The sequence below is a fragment of the Harpegnathos saltator genome, unplaced genomic scaffold (assembly GCF_003227715.2).
Source record: "Harpegnathos saltator strain DR-91 unplaced genomic scaffold, Hsal_v8.6 scaffold86, whole genome shotgun sequence".
NCBI classification, from domain to species: domain Eukaryota; kingdom Metazoa; phylum Arthropoda; class Insecta; order Hymenoptera; family Formicidae; genus Harpegnathos; species Harpegnathos saltator.
Window position 1 is genome coordinate 728,532 of NW_020230713.1, and position 17,401 is coordinate 745,932.

At 39.0% G+C, this 17,401-nt stretch overlaps 3 protein-coding genes across 11 annotated transcripts in view; 2 read left to right on the plus strand and 1 right to left on the minus strand.

Annotated features, from left to right (window-relative positions):
• LOC105186893 (protein bric-a-brac 2) overlaps positions 1–5,605 on the minus strand; it is a 36,527-nt gene extending 30,922 nt beyond the window's left edge. For 2 of the 9 annotated variants that reach the window (XM_011147398.2, XM_011147397.2), the window contains exons 1-5: positions 4,908–5,537; positions 4,384–4,578; positions 4,106–4,300; positions 3,517–4,027; positions 3,358–3,435 (exon numbers count right to left, since the gene is read on the minus strand). In XM_011147398.2, coding sequence (XP_011145700.1) covers positions 3,358–3,435; positions 3,517–4,027; positions 4,106–4,300; positions 4,384–4,569 — 970 coding nt within the window. In that variant the 5' untranslated portion in view covers positions 4,570–4,578; positions 4,908–5,537. Of the gene's footprint in view, positions 1–3,357; positions 3,436–3,516; positions 4,028–4,105; positions 4,301–4,383; positions 4,579–4,907 lie in introns of all 9 variants that reach the window. The other 7 variants (XM_011147396.3, XM_025307443.1, XM_025307442.1 and 4 more) reach the window with 6 other exon arrangements.
• A 324-nt stretch (positions 5,606–5,929) lies between these two features.
• Cog4 (conserved oligomeric Golgi complex subunit 4) lies at positions 5,930–9,459 on the plus strand. Its single transcript, XM_025307438.1, has 10 exons — positions 5,930–6,219; positions 6,362–6,559; positions 6,673–7,047; positions 7,157–7,365; positions 7,449–7,644; positions 7,726–7,973; positions 8,136–8,358; positions 8,484–8,750; positions 8,829–9,014; positions 9,085–9,459. Exons 1-10 carry the CDS (start codon positions 6,157–6,159, stop codon positions 9,340–9,342), a joined length of 2,223 nt encoding a protein of 740 aa, XP_025163223.1. The 5' UTR covers positions 5,930–6,156; the 3' UTR covers positions 9,343–9,459.
• Positions 9,460–10,268: 809 nt separating this feature from the next.
• Positions 10,269–16,972, plus strand: Prp39 (pre-mRNA processing factor 39). The gene is made up of 13 exons (XM_011147402.3): positions 10,269–10,403; positions 10,600–10,724; positions 11,325–11,525; positions 11,712–12,197; positions 12,316–12,493; positions 12,583–12,830; positions 13,005–13,130; positions 13,980–14,128; positions 14,385–14,790; positions 15,141–15,305; positions 15,425–15,811; positions 15,929–16,215; positions 16,410–16,972. The coding sequence occupies exons 1-13, from the start codon at positions 10,355–10,357 to the stop codon at positions 16,702–16,704; spliced, it is 3,102 nt and encodes a 1,033-aa protein (XP_011145704.1). The 5' UTR covers positions 10,269–10,354; the 3' UTR covers positions 16,705–16,972.
• The last annotated feature ends 429 nt before the right edge of the window (positions 16,973–17,401 follow it).

Sequence of the window (17,401 nt, forward strand, 5' to 3'; positions counted from 1 at the left end):
CAATAGTAATCGAAAAGATGGCGAGATGAATCGACTTCGGGGCGAGACGCAAAGCGAATCGCGTCACGCGAAGGAACACGTGAATACGACGATAAACTCTAGCACTTGACAACGAAGGAACAAGCTTTTTGATATGTCTTCGTGACTACTGAAATTCATGCTTCTGTCTTAGCGATCGCTGTTAAAACTTGGATTACCTACCTGCCGAAACACATGTATCTCTCTTTTCGTTTCGTTTCTCTTTTCGTTTCTCTCTTTCGGGCATGCCGTGAACGTACCGGCAGGCAAAGAATTTTTGGCTCGGGTCGAGAGACGTTCTCAGTCATTCTCAGACACGTGAAATTCTCAAGAACGTCGAATATGAACGATCGATAGTCTTCTGAAACGCGTCATTGCGTTCGACTTGCACGTTTCCTTCCTCATCCGTTCCCGCGACATCTTTGTCAATTATGACTATATATATATATATATATATATAGACATTAAAGAATGAAATGAGCGGATATGATTTTCAACACATCCTTCCAGACTCTCAACGATTAAAGTTAAACACAGAGCTACATTAGAACAGTATCAAGATAGGATAAGATATATCGACAAAATCAATTTCGTATTACAAGATAAACATCAATCTCATATTCATCTAATGTTTGAGAAAGATATACCGCAATCGATAAGCAGAATCACGAGAATAAATTCAAACGATTCTAAAGCACTTTCTGAAGCCGCACTATATACTATTATATTTGTTTCAATGAAAATCAAGATAAATTTCCTGAAATATTTGTAAAAATTCACATTCCGCTTGATTTCATATCGGGAGCCTTCTGCGCACGATTACGAGTGCGACGAATGACGAGTTCCGGAGGAGTATCGATCCAATCGCATCTGATCGCCGTATTTCCCACGCACCAGTATCCTCCAGAGATAGAGTTTTGCGTCGTACAATGAAGGGAAAGAATCGGTCTCAAGTTGCTGAGCATAAAGGAGAAAAGATTGCACGCATGCCACTGTCACTAGAGCACCACCACCACCTGACTACTTCAGAATTAGTCTCTGTATCCGGTGAGGCTGCGTGAGCCTCTGCGACGGAGCACGGTCGTTACATATTTTGCAAAAATTAATCTCAACTCGTCAGCTGGTCCGAATCGACAGATGAATGCGAATGATCCCGATTCGAAAACGAGCACGAATGCGTCTAACGCGTATATGCTTGTGATTGCGTGTCCAGTCGAATAATTTCAATTAACGCGAAGATAACGCGAGTCAACTGGTATATCGCAGCAATTGCCTGGATTGTTCCACGATGTTATTCCGGGATCTTTTCTCATAAAAATGCCGCCTTTACATTCCTGATTTATCGAATTGTCGATTAAATGCGTGTGAATTTCGTAAACTTATCGATAAATTTCGGCGACCGAAGTAGAAATGGTTACTTCGTTTAAAAAAAAAAAAAAAAAAAAAAAAAAAATAAATTGTGTGAATATACAACATTAAATATATATATATAAATTATCTGCTTACGAAGAAAATTGGTCATAGTTCATTTATCAAAGCGATCTTCGTCAAAATTTGCGACGAATTAAATTGATGAGTGAGTAAATTTGATTTGCAGCGTGTTCTTCGTTTGCAGTCGTTCAAAAATCGGTACTTAAGATTAACGTTACATGCAAATAAATCGCGTGTGTATAGTGGAAATTCGCGCTGTACACACGAATTAAATATTGTCACATGAAGAAGTTGCTTTGAACCAGCATCGAAAGGTATTTTCTGTCTCGTTCTTTTTTCTCTTTTGTTTTTTTTTCTTTTTTTAGTGTGTATGCACAGAAGAGTACACTTATACAGTTAGTGCGCATGAGGAATATAGTGGTGGCTTTTATCAAGTTATTGAAAAGGAATGTTGATGATTGTCGGCACACATACAGCACTTGGCAATGCTTACTAAATATCTACAGTTCAACCTACACCCGAGTGCCTGTACCATACGTTTACATCCAAAACACCATGCACTCTGTACACTAAAATAAAAAAAATCCCGACGTGTGAATCGGTGGAAATAAAAGAGAGAGAGAAAGTAGTCCTGCATTACAGCGAGGGGAAATGTTACGTCGCGCTTCAAGTACACATTCACCGAATTATTACATTCACCAAAATTTGCCTGCAGTTAGACTACGAATCTGATTCCACTGGACGGCACGAGAATCGCGCGGAAACGTTAAATGGCCAACGATATTTCACAGGACACCGCGAGATAAAGTTTCGTAATATTGCAATATGCGACGAAAAACGGCGATGATGTTCCAATGAAATTACACGAATTGTTCTTTCCGTCTTTAAGTATCTTTTTGTTATATTTTTTACGTTAATGAGAATCAGGTCCACGTGTGAGAAAAATACAAATTACGAGTAAAGACCTGAAACGTTTTCTTTTCTATTTTTTTTGTTCTTCTCTCCGTCGGGAAACTCGTCATCATAAAACAATGACAAACGTTTTCACCACAAACCTTAATGTCATTGCTTTCGGTTTCGGTTCTAATCCCTTTCCCTGATCTCATCTGTGTGCGTGTACAAGTAATGCAAAGCTGCACAGACTACCAAACCATTATACAGTTCGATGTGAAATTCAGTCAACTAACTACCCCTTAAACTTAATAGATATCACAATAACAAGGAAATTTCCTTCCTTCTTATTGTCATGTCGAGAAATTGTTACAGAACCTTAATCCATGAAAGCAAGCAGCTGCCGTGTGCAAGGAAAAACCGATGTTTCATGTATCAAGGTGCTCACAGGTATTGTACCGGTTTTGTACCCACAATACATGCAATTAATCCATCACCATTGAAGTTATCACAATGCGGTTCTATGTACTAAACAGTAATTCATAATTACGATTATAAAATCTCTTAATAATACTCGATATTAAGTTTCCAGCGATTGAATAAGAATCACTTATTTTTGTACACGGACCATGTGGATACAAAACTTTCAAGGTCCTTGCGCTGCCATTACTTTTCAATTCTGACAACTGTATCAATACTTATAAAATGAAGTCAATTTCATGAAAATCATAATTAAACATGATTAAGTTGCTCTATCAGAAAATTATTAGTATCTCGCAGCTCAAAAATTTACATTTTAAAAACTACGACTAAAACATTACGTATTTCCAAAATTGTAATTAAACATTAACTGTCCAAATCGCAGAGTTCTAGTGAAGAATCTATCTGAAATGATTTCATATATATGTACGTTGTATTTACACATGTATACGTGTGCATATTCTTGTCGTAATGGCAAGGCAACAGACTGTATCATGTAATTCGTACGTGATAACAGAAAAATAGATAACCACTCACCCTGTACTATTTCCGGTGCTAACCTCTCTCCCGAAGTGCTTGGTTTGGAAAGCAGGTGTCCTAGAAGACAAGACATACCTGGTATCAAAAATTCGTGCCAAACCGAATGCAAAGCTAGACACATTGAGAATTCTGAAGATTATCGCGAAAAATACTTACCGACATCTGACGACTGGTGTTTGCCATCCAAACCGTCCGATGTTGATTGACTCGAATAAAATGTCTGACTGATATCGAGCTTCTGCTCGTGATCAGGCGTCGACGATGTGTCATCTATGGTGTTTTTATTTAATGTGTTGTCGCCCAAACTCTGATCCTCGTAACTACAACTGCTGCCATCCTGTTCCAAGTATTCTGGCATCTCCAGCTTCAAATTCGGCATGAGGGGGATTATTTCGACCGGGTCGGAGCCCGGTCTGTTTTGACTATCCGACATCTTGCCGTCGGCATCCTTCCCTGACACGTTGTTGCCCGCTGAATTCTTCTCCACGCTCGCATTCGTGCTGTCGCGCGTTTTTCTCCTCTTATTGGGATGTACTTCAGGCTGCAATTCGACGGAGTGAAACGGGATCGGGGAAGAGGGCGATTTGTTCCTCTTGTTTTCTCCTGATGATTTTCCGGAAGTATTTTGCAGCTGCACCTCAGGCTCGTTTGGGATTTCTATGTCATCCTGTGGAATGATATAATTCATGATTAACAATCTCTGGTTATCCAACCTGTTTGTATTGTTCTACTGTTAATATCTCACCACTAAACTGTCGTTGTCCTTTCCTGTACCATCTGTCAAACCCTGTACTGCCAATAGTTCTGCTGTTGTAAGAAAACTTGCTAATTGTTCTTGAACGACGTTCACTTCACCTTGGTACATAAAGTCTACCAAAGCAGCCAGGTCGTCGAATTTTACATTACGAAATATTATGACAGGATGCTGGCATGGATTTTCCTGTAGTGTAATGAGCAGTAGTTAGAAGAAAATTTCCATATTCGCTTACACATATGCAGCATAATGATTACAATTGTCATTACCTTAAATAAATCTCTAAAATATGTACTACATGCTGATAGAAGCATCTTATGTGCCCTGATCCTCTTGCCTTCGCAGCTTAGAGTGACATCTACGAGATCTTCATCTGTCCTTAATGTGTCAAAAGCACAAGTAATATGTTTCAGATAATTATTCCACCTAAGAGAGAATTGTTGACTGGAACCCATGCTGCTTCTCTGAAAATAAAAACCTAATTTTTATTCAGATCATCAAGATCATATGTAAATTTGTATCATAACAAAAAACTTCTATTATAAATTCTAATGGATTTAATAAAGCATAGTTAATATCATATTAATCAGATCAATATTTTGTTCTAGTATTTTAGAAAAAATGAGTACAGAGTAAAAGGGACAAAGGGAATATAAATTATTTCATTTTATTATACCCACATACAGAAAAGTGCAAAAATCACGTACATATACACATACACATACATAGGTGTGCACGAAGCCACCAACACTAATAACACACGGGAGCGTCGTATTGTCGCACGAGATCTTACCTTGACTGTGCGCGTCCTCGGGGTTGTAAGTGTCGGTTGGGAGGAATCTCCCGGGGGAGTCCTGTATTACGGCAGCACAAGCGGAGTAGGAATATCGGAATATCGGCGCACGGTCGCGAGCCTGATCCGGTCGACCGTTCACGGGCGAGCGAATCGTGGAGAGGAATCGTCTCCCTTTCCAGGCGCAGCGCCGGGCGTAGACACGCACTAGTCGACGTCGCGCGCTTGGCAAAAAATAAAAACTGTAAACAGCCGAGCGGGCCAGACTCTCATAGCACCGTGGAAGCAACACCGTGGGGGCCCTGTCGCCGCGCACTTGTACTCTCCCGCGCCTCTCACCGTTTCCCTCTCTTTCTCTCACGCGCTCTCCGCGATCCCGTCGAACTCAACCAGCGAGCCGCACGTTGTTATGTAATTTCATCGCGCTCTCGCGGCGTGCTTGCGCGCCCGGAAAACCGCCCTGCGCCGGATTCACGTCGTGTCTCTTCACAAGCCGCACTTCGATACCGAGTGACAGCTGGCAGCCATTTTCCGTACGGGAATACGCGTAAGATGCGCGAAGAGGCCCCGACCACCCCCTCTTCCAACCCCTTGCACTCGCTCCTCACTTCAAGTGAACCGTCGCGCGCAGTGCGTGTGATATTCGCTCTCGTTGATGTTGCATCAGGCGCGCGACTTTCAAACGTAATATTAAAAATGGCACTTGAGGCTCGGCAACGAGCGAGGCTTAATGTGAATAGTAATCAATAATGATTAAACTCTGTAACATTCAACACGATTTTTATGTTGCATAAATAAAAATATGAAAACGAACACCTGTATTAGGAGTAAAATATAAGATAATATAAGTTATAATTGCTGATTTTTATCTGATTCTTTTTCTTACATCAAGATCATAGTTATGACTTAAAATAGACATTTGATTGCCTCGAAAAAAATACAAAAAATATTCTTTGAGGGTTATATGTAATGTCTTTTTGTTATATTTTTAGTTTTTCCTCCTCATCTTCCACAATGTAGGAACTGATAGAAACGTATACTTGCTTCTTGAGTGTAGAAGGTGCAAAGAAGTGTAGACTAATTCCATAATTCATACACGGTGGCAAAATGAAGGTATATCTTTGTTTATGATAAACGAGAATAATTGGACGGCAGGATATATGACATGTAAAACAATGCCAAATAGATGTACTGTAATACTATAAAGTTGTTAAGTTACCAATTGATATAAACAAGATTGTTGATTAACATGGATTTGCCAGTGAATGAAGAAAATTTACAACAAATATTAGACAAGTTGTCTGAAGATGAGGTTTGTGTTTGACATTAAATTAGAAGCATAATACAGAGCTTATTAAATTAAAAGAATGATTTTCCATATGAGATATATCACAGTCCCTGGTTCTTCTTATACATTCCACTGTATATTTAATACAAAGTTAACATATTGACAGGTTTCCATAGAGAAAAATCTAGATGCAATTCTTGCTCGACGATGTCATGTGGAAGCAAAGCTACAGAATATTGGCAAAGTGTTGCCAAATGTGATAATAATACATACAGAAGGGGAGAAGTTTCGTGACATGATTGCTCATACCAATGAGTTAGCAGAGAATGTTAGTGCCAAAGTAAGGCAGCTTGATTTAGCAAGAGTAAGTTGTTATAACTAATATTATCTTTAAATAGAACTTTATATATTTCTCTATTACTTGCATGTACTTACTTGTGGTTACTTGTAGTTAAATAATATATTCTTGTTTGACAGAGCAGAGTATGTGAATGCCAAAGTAGAGTAAATGATATATTAGATTTGCAATTATGTAGCGAAGGAGTAGCAACAGCACTACGCAATGAGGATTATGAACAAGGTGCTGCTCATGTCCATCGTTATTTATCAATGGACCAGCAATTGTTGGAGAGAACAGCTGAAAATGTATCAGGAGATCATACTAGCATCAGCAGTTCTCTGATTACTCTGCAACAAGCTGCTATGGAATTGAGAGCAGTTGTCACTCATAAGTTTGATGAAGCTGTAAAATCTGAGGATTTGGCATCTGTTGAGAGATTTTTCAAGATATTTCCATTATTGGGGATGCACTTAGAAGGATTGAAGAAATTCTGCAGTTACTTATGTACTAAAGTATGCTATAATATAAAATTATATTTACCTATGTCATCTCCTACTAAGAATAATTTAGTTTTTTATCCAAAAGATAATATTTATTAATTTCTTTCATTTGGTGTATTAGTTGCATGAGACTGCTCAGAAAAATCTACAAATGACATTGGAAATCAAGAGTAATGATAAGAGAGCAGCTGTTATTTTTGCCGACACTATGACTCTCTTATTTGAAGGAATTGCACGTATTGTGGAGGTGCATCAGCCAATAATCGAAACTTATTACGGCCCTGGTAGACTTCTAATGACAATCTCGATTTTGCAAAAGGAGTGTGATAGGTGACAGAAGCTTGTACAGTGGAATATATACATCAAGTCTTAGATATTCATACACATGTAAAATAATTACACATTAATCACAGACAGGTCAAGAAGATTATCATGGTATTCACAAAGCAGAGGTGTATATCGAAGAATGTACAACTAATAAATGATTACTTGCGCAAACCAAATCCTGAAAGGATCGATCCCAAAGAGCTCGATCTTCTTCTGGGTGAAATTACAATAATGCATTCAAGAGCGGAACTCTACATACGTTTCTTAAGAAGAAGAGTGAAGGTTGTGAAAAAGTATCAGTCCTTAAGATCATATAATGTGTCATATAATTAACGAAGCGTTAGTGAAACATCTGTTTTACAGAACGACATCGAAATCAGTACTACCGATGAGACACAACGTACAGATTTGCTGAATGAATTCGAAACGACCGTGAACAATTCCGAATTGGCGCATGGGATGCAAGAATTGCTCGGCGCTTATCTCGCCTTAGAAAGATACTTCCTCGAGGAGAGCGTGAATAAAGCGTTAGGGATGGACGCTTTGGATCCTGATCAACAAACTTCCAGCATGGTCGACGATGTGTTTTTCATAGTGCAGAAGTGTGTGCGGTATGTGTCGCGTTGAATGCAACGTTTATGTTACGTTTTCTTTCGGAGTAGCTTAGTATCATCTCTGCTGAATGTAGAAGCTACTCAATTTCGACAAGGCGCTACTCCGTGTGCAAGCCCGCATTATTTCTCTTGTCTCTGACGAGTTTATTATTTCTACAGACGTGCTATGTCAAGTTGGAGCATAGACGGCGTATGTGCCGTCGTCAATATGGCCTGCGGTATCCTTGAGGGCGATTTTGCCAACCGGCTAAGGAATAGATTGCGTCAAGGTTACCCGGCAGGCTATTTGGACCTGGCGCAGGCATACAGTGCTCTTCAAACGAGCATTCAACACGGTCGTTTACAGACATCGGATACGGAATACGCTCGTCTCATGTTCCTGGTAAATTGAAGTTCACAGTTGGCATATTACTTGTTATTTTACTTTCTATGGCAATAATGGTTATATCTGTTTTACCTGTACCCTATTTAATTATATAGTTTGATACTTGTCTTCGTTACTTACAGGCATACTTGAATAACACTGACGTAAGTACAGAGTACGTAGAGACACTATGCAAGAGCCTCGGTGCGGAAATCGACGCGACGTTTCCTAATATGCAGAAGAAGGACAGGGGCAAAATCGACAGCTGCTTATCCAGCCTGAAAGGGGTCATTCTGATTCTACGAGGTGTCATTGATTATGGCTTGGAACAGCTGCGCGTCAGCGCCGTGAAACCCAGAGTTACACCATGGGTCGACGCGTTTCTCTCCATTGATCATCATATTAATGAAGTATGCATTTCAAAAACGTATCTTATATATGCGTGGTTTATGATTTCCTAAACTATGACGAGCAATATTTATACGCAGGACGAATTATTGAGATACGAAACTGACGAACCGTTTGTGCAAACATTAGTCATGAATCTGGAGGGTCTGCTTCAAGTATTCAAGGGTAGTCTTACTACTTCCAATTATGATGCGCTTATCGGCCTTTTGACCGCGGAAGTTACGGCTCGCTTGGAGAAAGTGGTCTTAAAATCGACCTTCAATCGAGTACGTATGCTGCAAATTTGAGCTGCAACATAACGATGCAATTCTGCAATGAAGCGAACTTCTATTTCAGGCAGGAGGACTGATATTAGACAAGGAAATACGATCGTTAGCAAGCTATTTGGCTGCTGCTACGTCGTGGTCTGTGAGGGATAAGTTTGCGCGTTTGACGCAGATTGCTACTATCCTGAGCATAGAAAAGGTAGAAGAACTTGCAGACTACTGCGGCGCGGATGCAATAGCATGGCGATTAACGCCGTCGGAGGTCCGACGTATCGCTTCTTTAAGGATAGATATCAGGCCGGAAGATATCAAGAGGCTGAAGCTGTAATTATTTCACAATCGAAAATTATCAATCTGTTCGTGCAATTGGGTGAAATTTTCCTACATTACATTTTGCATATGTACATAAAAAAGTTAAGCGTATAATAAATTATCTATATTAGCATTGATGAAACATCTAATAAATAAATGATAATAGCCAATCATTAAGTCTAACGACTAGTCTCTAATGACTAGTGTCTAGTGTCGTGCACTCTTTATCAATCATTTTATTTACGTTGTCCTCGCTTCCTATTCTTTTTATTTCTTAATTTTTTATTCCTTACGTTATTTTATAACACACGATTGTCTAAAGTTCATTTTAAAACCTCTCGTAGTGAATGAAACGACCCGTATGAATACTATACTGATCATTTCATTGGTTACGAAAGATTTATAGATAAACCAAAGATAATCTTAAATAAAAATCGGACTATGACTATAAATTTTAGTTTGTCTTCATTGCATATTGATGCATCCAATCGAATTCACCGTAATGCAATGCTCATGCGGATGCTAGAACAGGAAGTTTGAGTCAAGTTAGTGTAATTAGGTTACACTTTCCATGGTATGTGCAATTTCCCATATATTTCGTTCCACATATTTCTCTCAGCGAAAATATTTAGCGCCTTTGCATTATCCCCAAGGATGATAGACAGAACCGGATTTTGCAATTAGGCACTTCAAAATTTATAAATTAATAATATCGTACTCCACTCCAAGTGTAACGCTTACTCTAGTATATTAAGCAGTTTTTATTATTCCAAGTCTTTAAAAAAAAAAAATTCTCTTTAGACTTCCGTCCGCCTCTGCAAACAGTTCTTCTGATTATAAATATTATAATTATAAGATGATTCTCCCTATATTTTGTTCAAAAAACGGGAAATGCCTTTGCTTATTTGACGAATCTCTACGAGAGGTCTCTGTAGACTCTGCTGTAGATCCTTGACGCCGCCATTTGCTGCTTCACTTCTGCGCTTTACATTCCAGTGGTTGCATCAGGAACATAAACGAGCGACAGAATGTCCTCTGCGAGTGGAGACGAGGCCGATATCGCGTTGGCCGAGCAAGGTAAGGACATGAATATAAACGCTGATTTACGCCGATTAATCGTTTGGCTGTACGTTCTCGTTACGAAATCGACACGTTTACGTGGACTAATGAGACGCGACCGGCATAATCGCCCTGCCCCTTAGAATCGCCATTTGAGCGAAATGGCGTCTCGTGCATGCATCGATATAAATATTTGATCGCTTGCCCATTGTAGTGAAGCGTACCAGGTCAGGGCGTTCTCGCAAAACGGCGGTAGTGGCCAAAAAGTCGCCCGTAAAGAAGCTTCTCGCCAGAGCTACACGCTCTCCGAAGAAGGTCCACGAGATCGAGGATATCGAGGTACGTGTTGCAACCATAGAACGTGTCAGCACCGGCGCCTACATCGCCAATTAACTCTATTCTGCTTGGTTCTATATATTATGAATGTAATCCAACGGATATGAATGGATTATTGCTTTGGAATCTTGTTCTCTTTCCATGTTGCATCCAAATTTATGACTTGAAGCAAGGCAAATATTTAATGATTAGAATTACAGTTCAGATAATTTAATATAGTTTTGTAGTATGCATTGTAAATAATAAATTGAAATGTGATTGTCTATTTATATTGAGTAATATTATAATATATTATTATAATATATTACTATATAAGTTAGAATAAATAATATATTTTAATAGTTACATATTATATTACATTATAAATTTATAAAATTTTGTTTATGTTTCAAATTATAAATTATAAATCATAAATTATAAATCAAATTATAAATTATAAATTTTATATACAAATATATAATCTATAAATTTTATATATTATTGTATATTTTATTCAATAAAAATTTATACAATAGTACTTTGTTTTGTTTTGATGTCTTATTTGTATGGCTATATATATAAGATGCAATAGAATATTGTTCTCAAAGCTAACTGTAATTGCAGGAGGAAGTATCGATGTTGGAGGAAAGCATGGTGGAAAACATGACTGAAAATGGAGTCCAGCAACTCACAGATATTATTGAACAACGCAGCGAGGAAGATACTTCTATGTTACATTTGGAACTAGAAGATTCTGAAGACACAAATATACATGAAATGACAATTGGTCAGAGTGAAGAGATTGAGCAAGATGTAGAAGAAATGGTAGGATTTTTTTTATGTAAATAGAATTTGTCAAAATTTATTACATATTAATCTTTGATATATATAATACATAAAAATTTTGTATATTACATTTTCATCTTATACACAAGATAAACATTATTTTGTTACTTTACCAGTTAGCGCAATTACATGTCTTACTAAGTCAACATTCGTGGTATTTTGTAGGAACATTCCAACATCAGATCAGAAGGTATGATAGTGGAAGATAGTAGCATGGATAAAGTGGAGATGCTGGTTGAACATAGTGGAGTCGAGATAGAGGGACAAGACATTAGCAATGACGACTCCAGTCAGCAACGCGTACTTATAGACTTTCAAGAAGTCATCAATGATGACGGCACGACCATGACACAAGAAATATCGGAATCAGAAGAGGTGGATTCGGAGAACATGCCCACGCATGTTGCAACGAACATCGAAGTTATGGAAATTGACGATTCACAACAGGGAATGTCGGTGGTGGCGGACACAATAATAAGCAAAGTGGAAACTGATATGGAGGTGTCGCAGAGCGGTGACTCCGTACCACGTATAGAGATAACTGAAGCAATCGAGAATGAAGCGGAGGACATGACCGAGGAAGACGCGAAGAAAATTGAGCCTGACACGGAAGCCGTGTCAGAGGACGAATTGCCGAATGAAGCTGCGAAGGTGAGATTTTGCGTTTTGCTTTGATTTGCTAGATTTTCGAAGACAAGTCAAATTTTATAAAATCAAAGAATCAATTTGGATTAAATAACATTGAATAAATATGACTTTAAACACGCAGGAACCCGAAACCGAAGCAGTGTCTGACGAGGAATTGCCGGTTGCGGCTCCAGCGGACTTGGGTGAAACAGAGTCTGTGTCCGAGGACGAATTACCACCGGACAGCGAGAAAAAGCGAAAAGGCATGGCCAAGTCGATTAACAAAACACCAGATAAGAAAACCAAAGTGGAGAGTGGAAGTGAGTATATTTTCGCGCGCAACAAAAAGTCTCGGCAGAGTTTCGTGAGATCTGATATCAATTTTATTACACGTATCTCACGCTTTCAGGTAAACGCAAGTTAAACGCGGAAGGCGAATATGATCCCAGTTCTCCGACGTCCGAAAACAACGACGAGACACCCGCGAAGAAAGCCGCATTGTCCAGCGAAACAGATGCGACGGAGAAGCAAGAAACCAAACCAGCATCACCCAAAAAGAAAACCTTGCCCGAGCTAGAAAAATACTGGAAAGCGGTTAATGAAGATCCGTCTGACTTTACGGGTTGGACGTATCTCTTACAATACGTTGATCAAGAAGTGAGTAAAAAAAAAATAATCATCTTTATTCTATGCGTTTAAAATGTAATTTCGCATGTTCTTCGAAGATATTACATATTACACGCACCTTAATTTGAGTCATCCAACACAGATAAAGAATTATAGTGAAAAAATTTATTGAAATTAATTATTGACTATTGTTACTTTATGCAGAACGACGCGGAGGCCGCACGTGAGGCTTACACCAAATTCTTGGAGCGTTATCCATATTGCTACGGTTACTGGAGAAAGTTCGCCGATTACGAGAAGAAGAAGGGGAACCCCGAAAATGTCCAAACGGTGAGTCCGATCGTATATTAATATTCATTAGGCTATCTCTCATTAATATCATTTAATTAACGCAATCTAATGAAAATAGTTCGAGTTAGGAAGACGCGTGGGCAGTGTGCACGTACATAAATATGGTTTTCCCTTCCAACAGCCTAGCACGTCTTGCGGCACCTATACGACTCTCTCCGTTTACCAAATAGCTACTTATTTAATGTTTCTGCGATATCTATACGAAAAGTATTACGCTACATTACGTACTCTTTATCGAATACCGTATATCATATCAAGTACCGTACTACGATACGTTAGCTTAGCGAGATTGCTAGTTTGTTTCCGATTTGTGCGAAGCGCCTCTTATCGCGATACAAGCAGAAAAGGAGGAAACGAAAATTGTGTTATATTTTACTGTAAGCATTTGTACACATAGCTTACTACAGAAAGTATTGTAAAACTTAAGCATAAGATATATGCGCTACTCTTACTTTATGTAAGTAAGATGTGTCGGGATGGGTGCTAAGTCAAAGTCAGAGACAAAGACTTAGGACGTGCACGTGCCAGAGAGGGAGCAAGAGAGAGTGGTGGAAGACACAGGGGCGCCCAGATCGGAACACTCCCTGACTTTAAGGTGAATTCACAATGCTCTGCAATCTCTGTGTTAATTAAATCTCTTTATTTACAGTACGCGTACGATATGTGAGTATACGTTGCTAAAAAAAAAAAAAAAAAAAAAAAACAGACAAAGACAAAAACCGTAATGCTTAACGAAAGCTAAAAGCAAAAATAGGTATAAGATCTACCCGCCGCCATCCCAACCAGTTGTAAGCTGCACTAAATGTGATCTACGAATCGTTACCACAGGTGTTCGATCAAGGTCTGAAAGCTATTTCGCTAAGCGTCGATCTGTGGCTCCATTACATCAACCACTGTAAAACCATCTATGAAAAGGATGAGGAGAAACTCCGGGAGCAGTACGAGAGAGCCATACAAGCTTGTGGGCTTGAGTTCAGGTAATCCGTCAGTGAATGCTCGCTGGTTTTTACATTAGATCTATATTTGCGTATATTATGGAAATTTTCTTCAATCAATACTATTTGTATAATTATATAAAAAAAGTAAATAACGCGCTTAATTGACAATAATAATACCTGTAATAATTTTAGAGCCAGTTCTTTTTTATTTATGAACGCATAACGAAATTTTGCGACTACGAATTTACTTCGATAATTAGCTTTGGAGATAACAATCGAATATGTACAAAAACAGGTCTGATCGTCTCTGGGAAAGCTATATAAAATGGGAACAGGAGGCGAAGCGCTTCAGCAGAGTGACAGCGCTGTACGATCGCTTGCTCTCGACGCCTACGCTCGCCTACACCAACCACTTTGACAGCTTCCAGGCTTTCGTCGATAATAACTTGCCAAATCGCATCCTGAGCGTGGATGATTTTCTTGCATTGCGCGCCGAAGTGAAAGCCCTCCTCAAATCGGACGACACCACCGCGACGTCTGCCTCCGATGATGCTCCGCCCGGTGAAGAACCGCCGCCTCATGAAGTGCCACCGACCGATGAAGAGACACGTGCCATTCGAGAGAAGATCATCAGCAGCAGACGCAAAATGCACAAAGCGAACGTCAACGCGGTGGCCGCAAGATGGTCCTATGAGGAGGGAGTACGTGACTATTTGATTACCACTACCATAAATGCTGACTTTGCAAATTATGAGACTTCTTAATTTCACAGCCTTAAAAAAGCATTTCACTGCTAAACAAACGAATAAAACATTTCGAGTCGATGCTCTAGAACTACTACGTATTCGCGCGGTAAATCTGGATTTGTTGTAGTAGTATACAGAAGTCAGTGTTTTACATGTTTTATGTTGTAAGTAAAAAAGAAATTATATTCCAAATTAAAGGATTTCAAGTTAATGAATTTGTCGATAATATAATACATATGAAATCCGAATTAATTGAAAAAATTGTGCGACGTAATATTAATCGTGGTGTCGTGTACGATTGACAGATAAAGAGACCGTACTTCCATGTGAAACCACTGGAGCGGTGTCAGTTGAAGAACTGGAAGGAATACCTCGATTTCGAGATCGAACAGAAGGATCAAAATCGTATAATCATCTTATTCGAGAGGTGTCTCATAGCTTGCGCGCTTTACGATGAGTTTTGGATGCGAGTAAGTAAAACTTTCGAGGTACATTTATTAACTTTCCAATGGCTAACATACCAATAATACTGTCAGCAGCATCATTATGTTAGAATTAAATGTATAAAACTTTTATCTTGCGTTTGTAGTTTGTGCGTTACTTGGAGTCATTGAAGGGCGATAACACAGAAAAAATCCGTGACGTGTATTCAAGGGCGTGTATGGTGCACCATCCGAAGAAACCGAATTTGCATTTGCAATGGGCTATCTTCGAGGAGGGCCAGGATAACTTTGAGAAGGCCGCTGCCATATTAGAAAATATTGATAATGTATTGCCGAATATGCTGCAAGTGGCGTACCGACGGATAAACTTGGAACGTCGTCGCAGTGATTTGGAGAAAGCCTGCACATTGTATGAGAATTACATCAGCAATAGCAAAAACAGGACGATTGCTAATAATATCGCCGTAAAATATGCACGATTCCTCTGTAAGGTCAAAAATGACGTTGACAAGGCAATTAAGATCTTGATGAAGGTATGTATAAATCGGATGTCTTTCTCAACGTGATTTGATGACTGTTGAATTCATCATAGTATTTATGCCGACAGTCTCTAACGGAATTTATATATAACCTTACGGTTTATCTTACAGGCTACAGATAAAGATAAAGACAATCCTAGACTATACCTGCAATTGATAGATTTGGGTATGCAGCGAACACCAGTCGACACACAAGAAATAGTAGGCTACATGGACATGTTCATAGAGAGGGAACATGCGGACCTCGAGCAGAGAGTGTTATTCGCACAACGCAAAGTTGAGTTCCTGGAGGACTTCAGCCCAGACATTCGACAGGTGTTGAAAGCCCACGAACAGTTTCAGAAATGCATTAAGCAAGCGAAGGAGAGAAAGAAGGCCAAGGGTGATGATAACAAAACGTAAGTAGTTGCGGAAGAACTAGAGGAAAAGAAATCGGCGATAGATAAATGGTTTCTATCGTTTATTGAAACTTAATGTAATTTTATTGTTAGATTTGACCATGTTATTGATATCTGCGAAACCTTATATTATCTAAATTGCTTTCGTTAAAAGGAAAATAATGAAATTGATATTACTTTCAAACTCGTTGCAGTGATTCATCGCCTCCGAAGAAAATCAAGACCGATCAGTCAAATGTGCCACCTCCACCGTCCGTAGGCTCACAATCTTCGTACCAATACAGCAGCAGCCCGAGCGGACCCTACCAATCGCAGCAACAGTTCCAAAGTGGTCAATACGGCGGTCAGGGTGGCTATCAGCAGGGTTACCAACAATATCCACCGCCATCAGATCCCAATTATGCTAACTACCAAAATTGGCAGTACGGCCAAGGTGGACCGCAGGCTTATGGACCTTACAACCAGTGGGGATCTTATAATTACTACTGAACAACCGCGCGATCATTTCCTCAAAATCGCCCCCCTAATATATGTTAATTTTCGTCCACTGTACATTCTAGCGTTTTATTCTGCTGATTTCGATTTCGAAGTCATCGGACGGAGGAATCAAGTCGTTTAGTATGCAAATGACGCATCGGTATCCTGATATTGAGAGCTTGTGTGTATCGATCATTGACTGCGGTTCCTTTCTGTATCGATATCTGGGGCTGTATTCCGTATATGTTCATTGACAGAGTCTGTTCGATAAGTTATTACGTGTGGCTATGATATGATTATTTTATGGTTTTATATAATTATATCTATAATACATGACAATACATCAAGCAGACAATTGTCAGTAAAATGTATATAGGATAACAGCTCTAATCAATTGCATGAATATATAATCGTATGTACCGAACAAACTGTATGCCGTTAGCAGAATTTGCACGTTACATGAATATTGAACATATTCTTCGAATAAGGCTGCCGACTTGAGAATACATCCTTGCGACAGTAACTTTCCTCAAGAAAAGGGAGAAAAAGTTTGAGCTATTTTACTCGAAACATCAAAAATTGGAATGGATATATAAAATCAGATAAAGATGTTTTATTTGGAAAAAATAGTGAAAAAAAAACGTGAGTGCAACCCTGCTACTGGTATACAGATTTTCTAGGATTCTATATGTGTTCACTTCAAAACGTT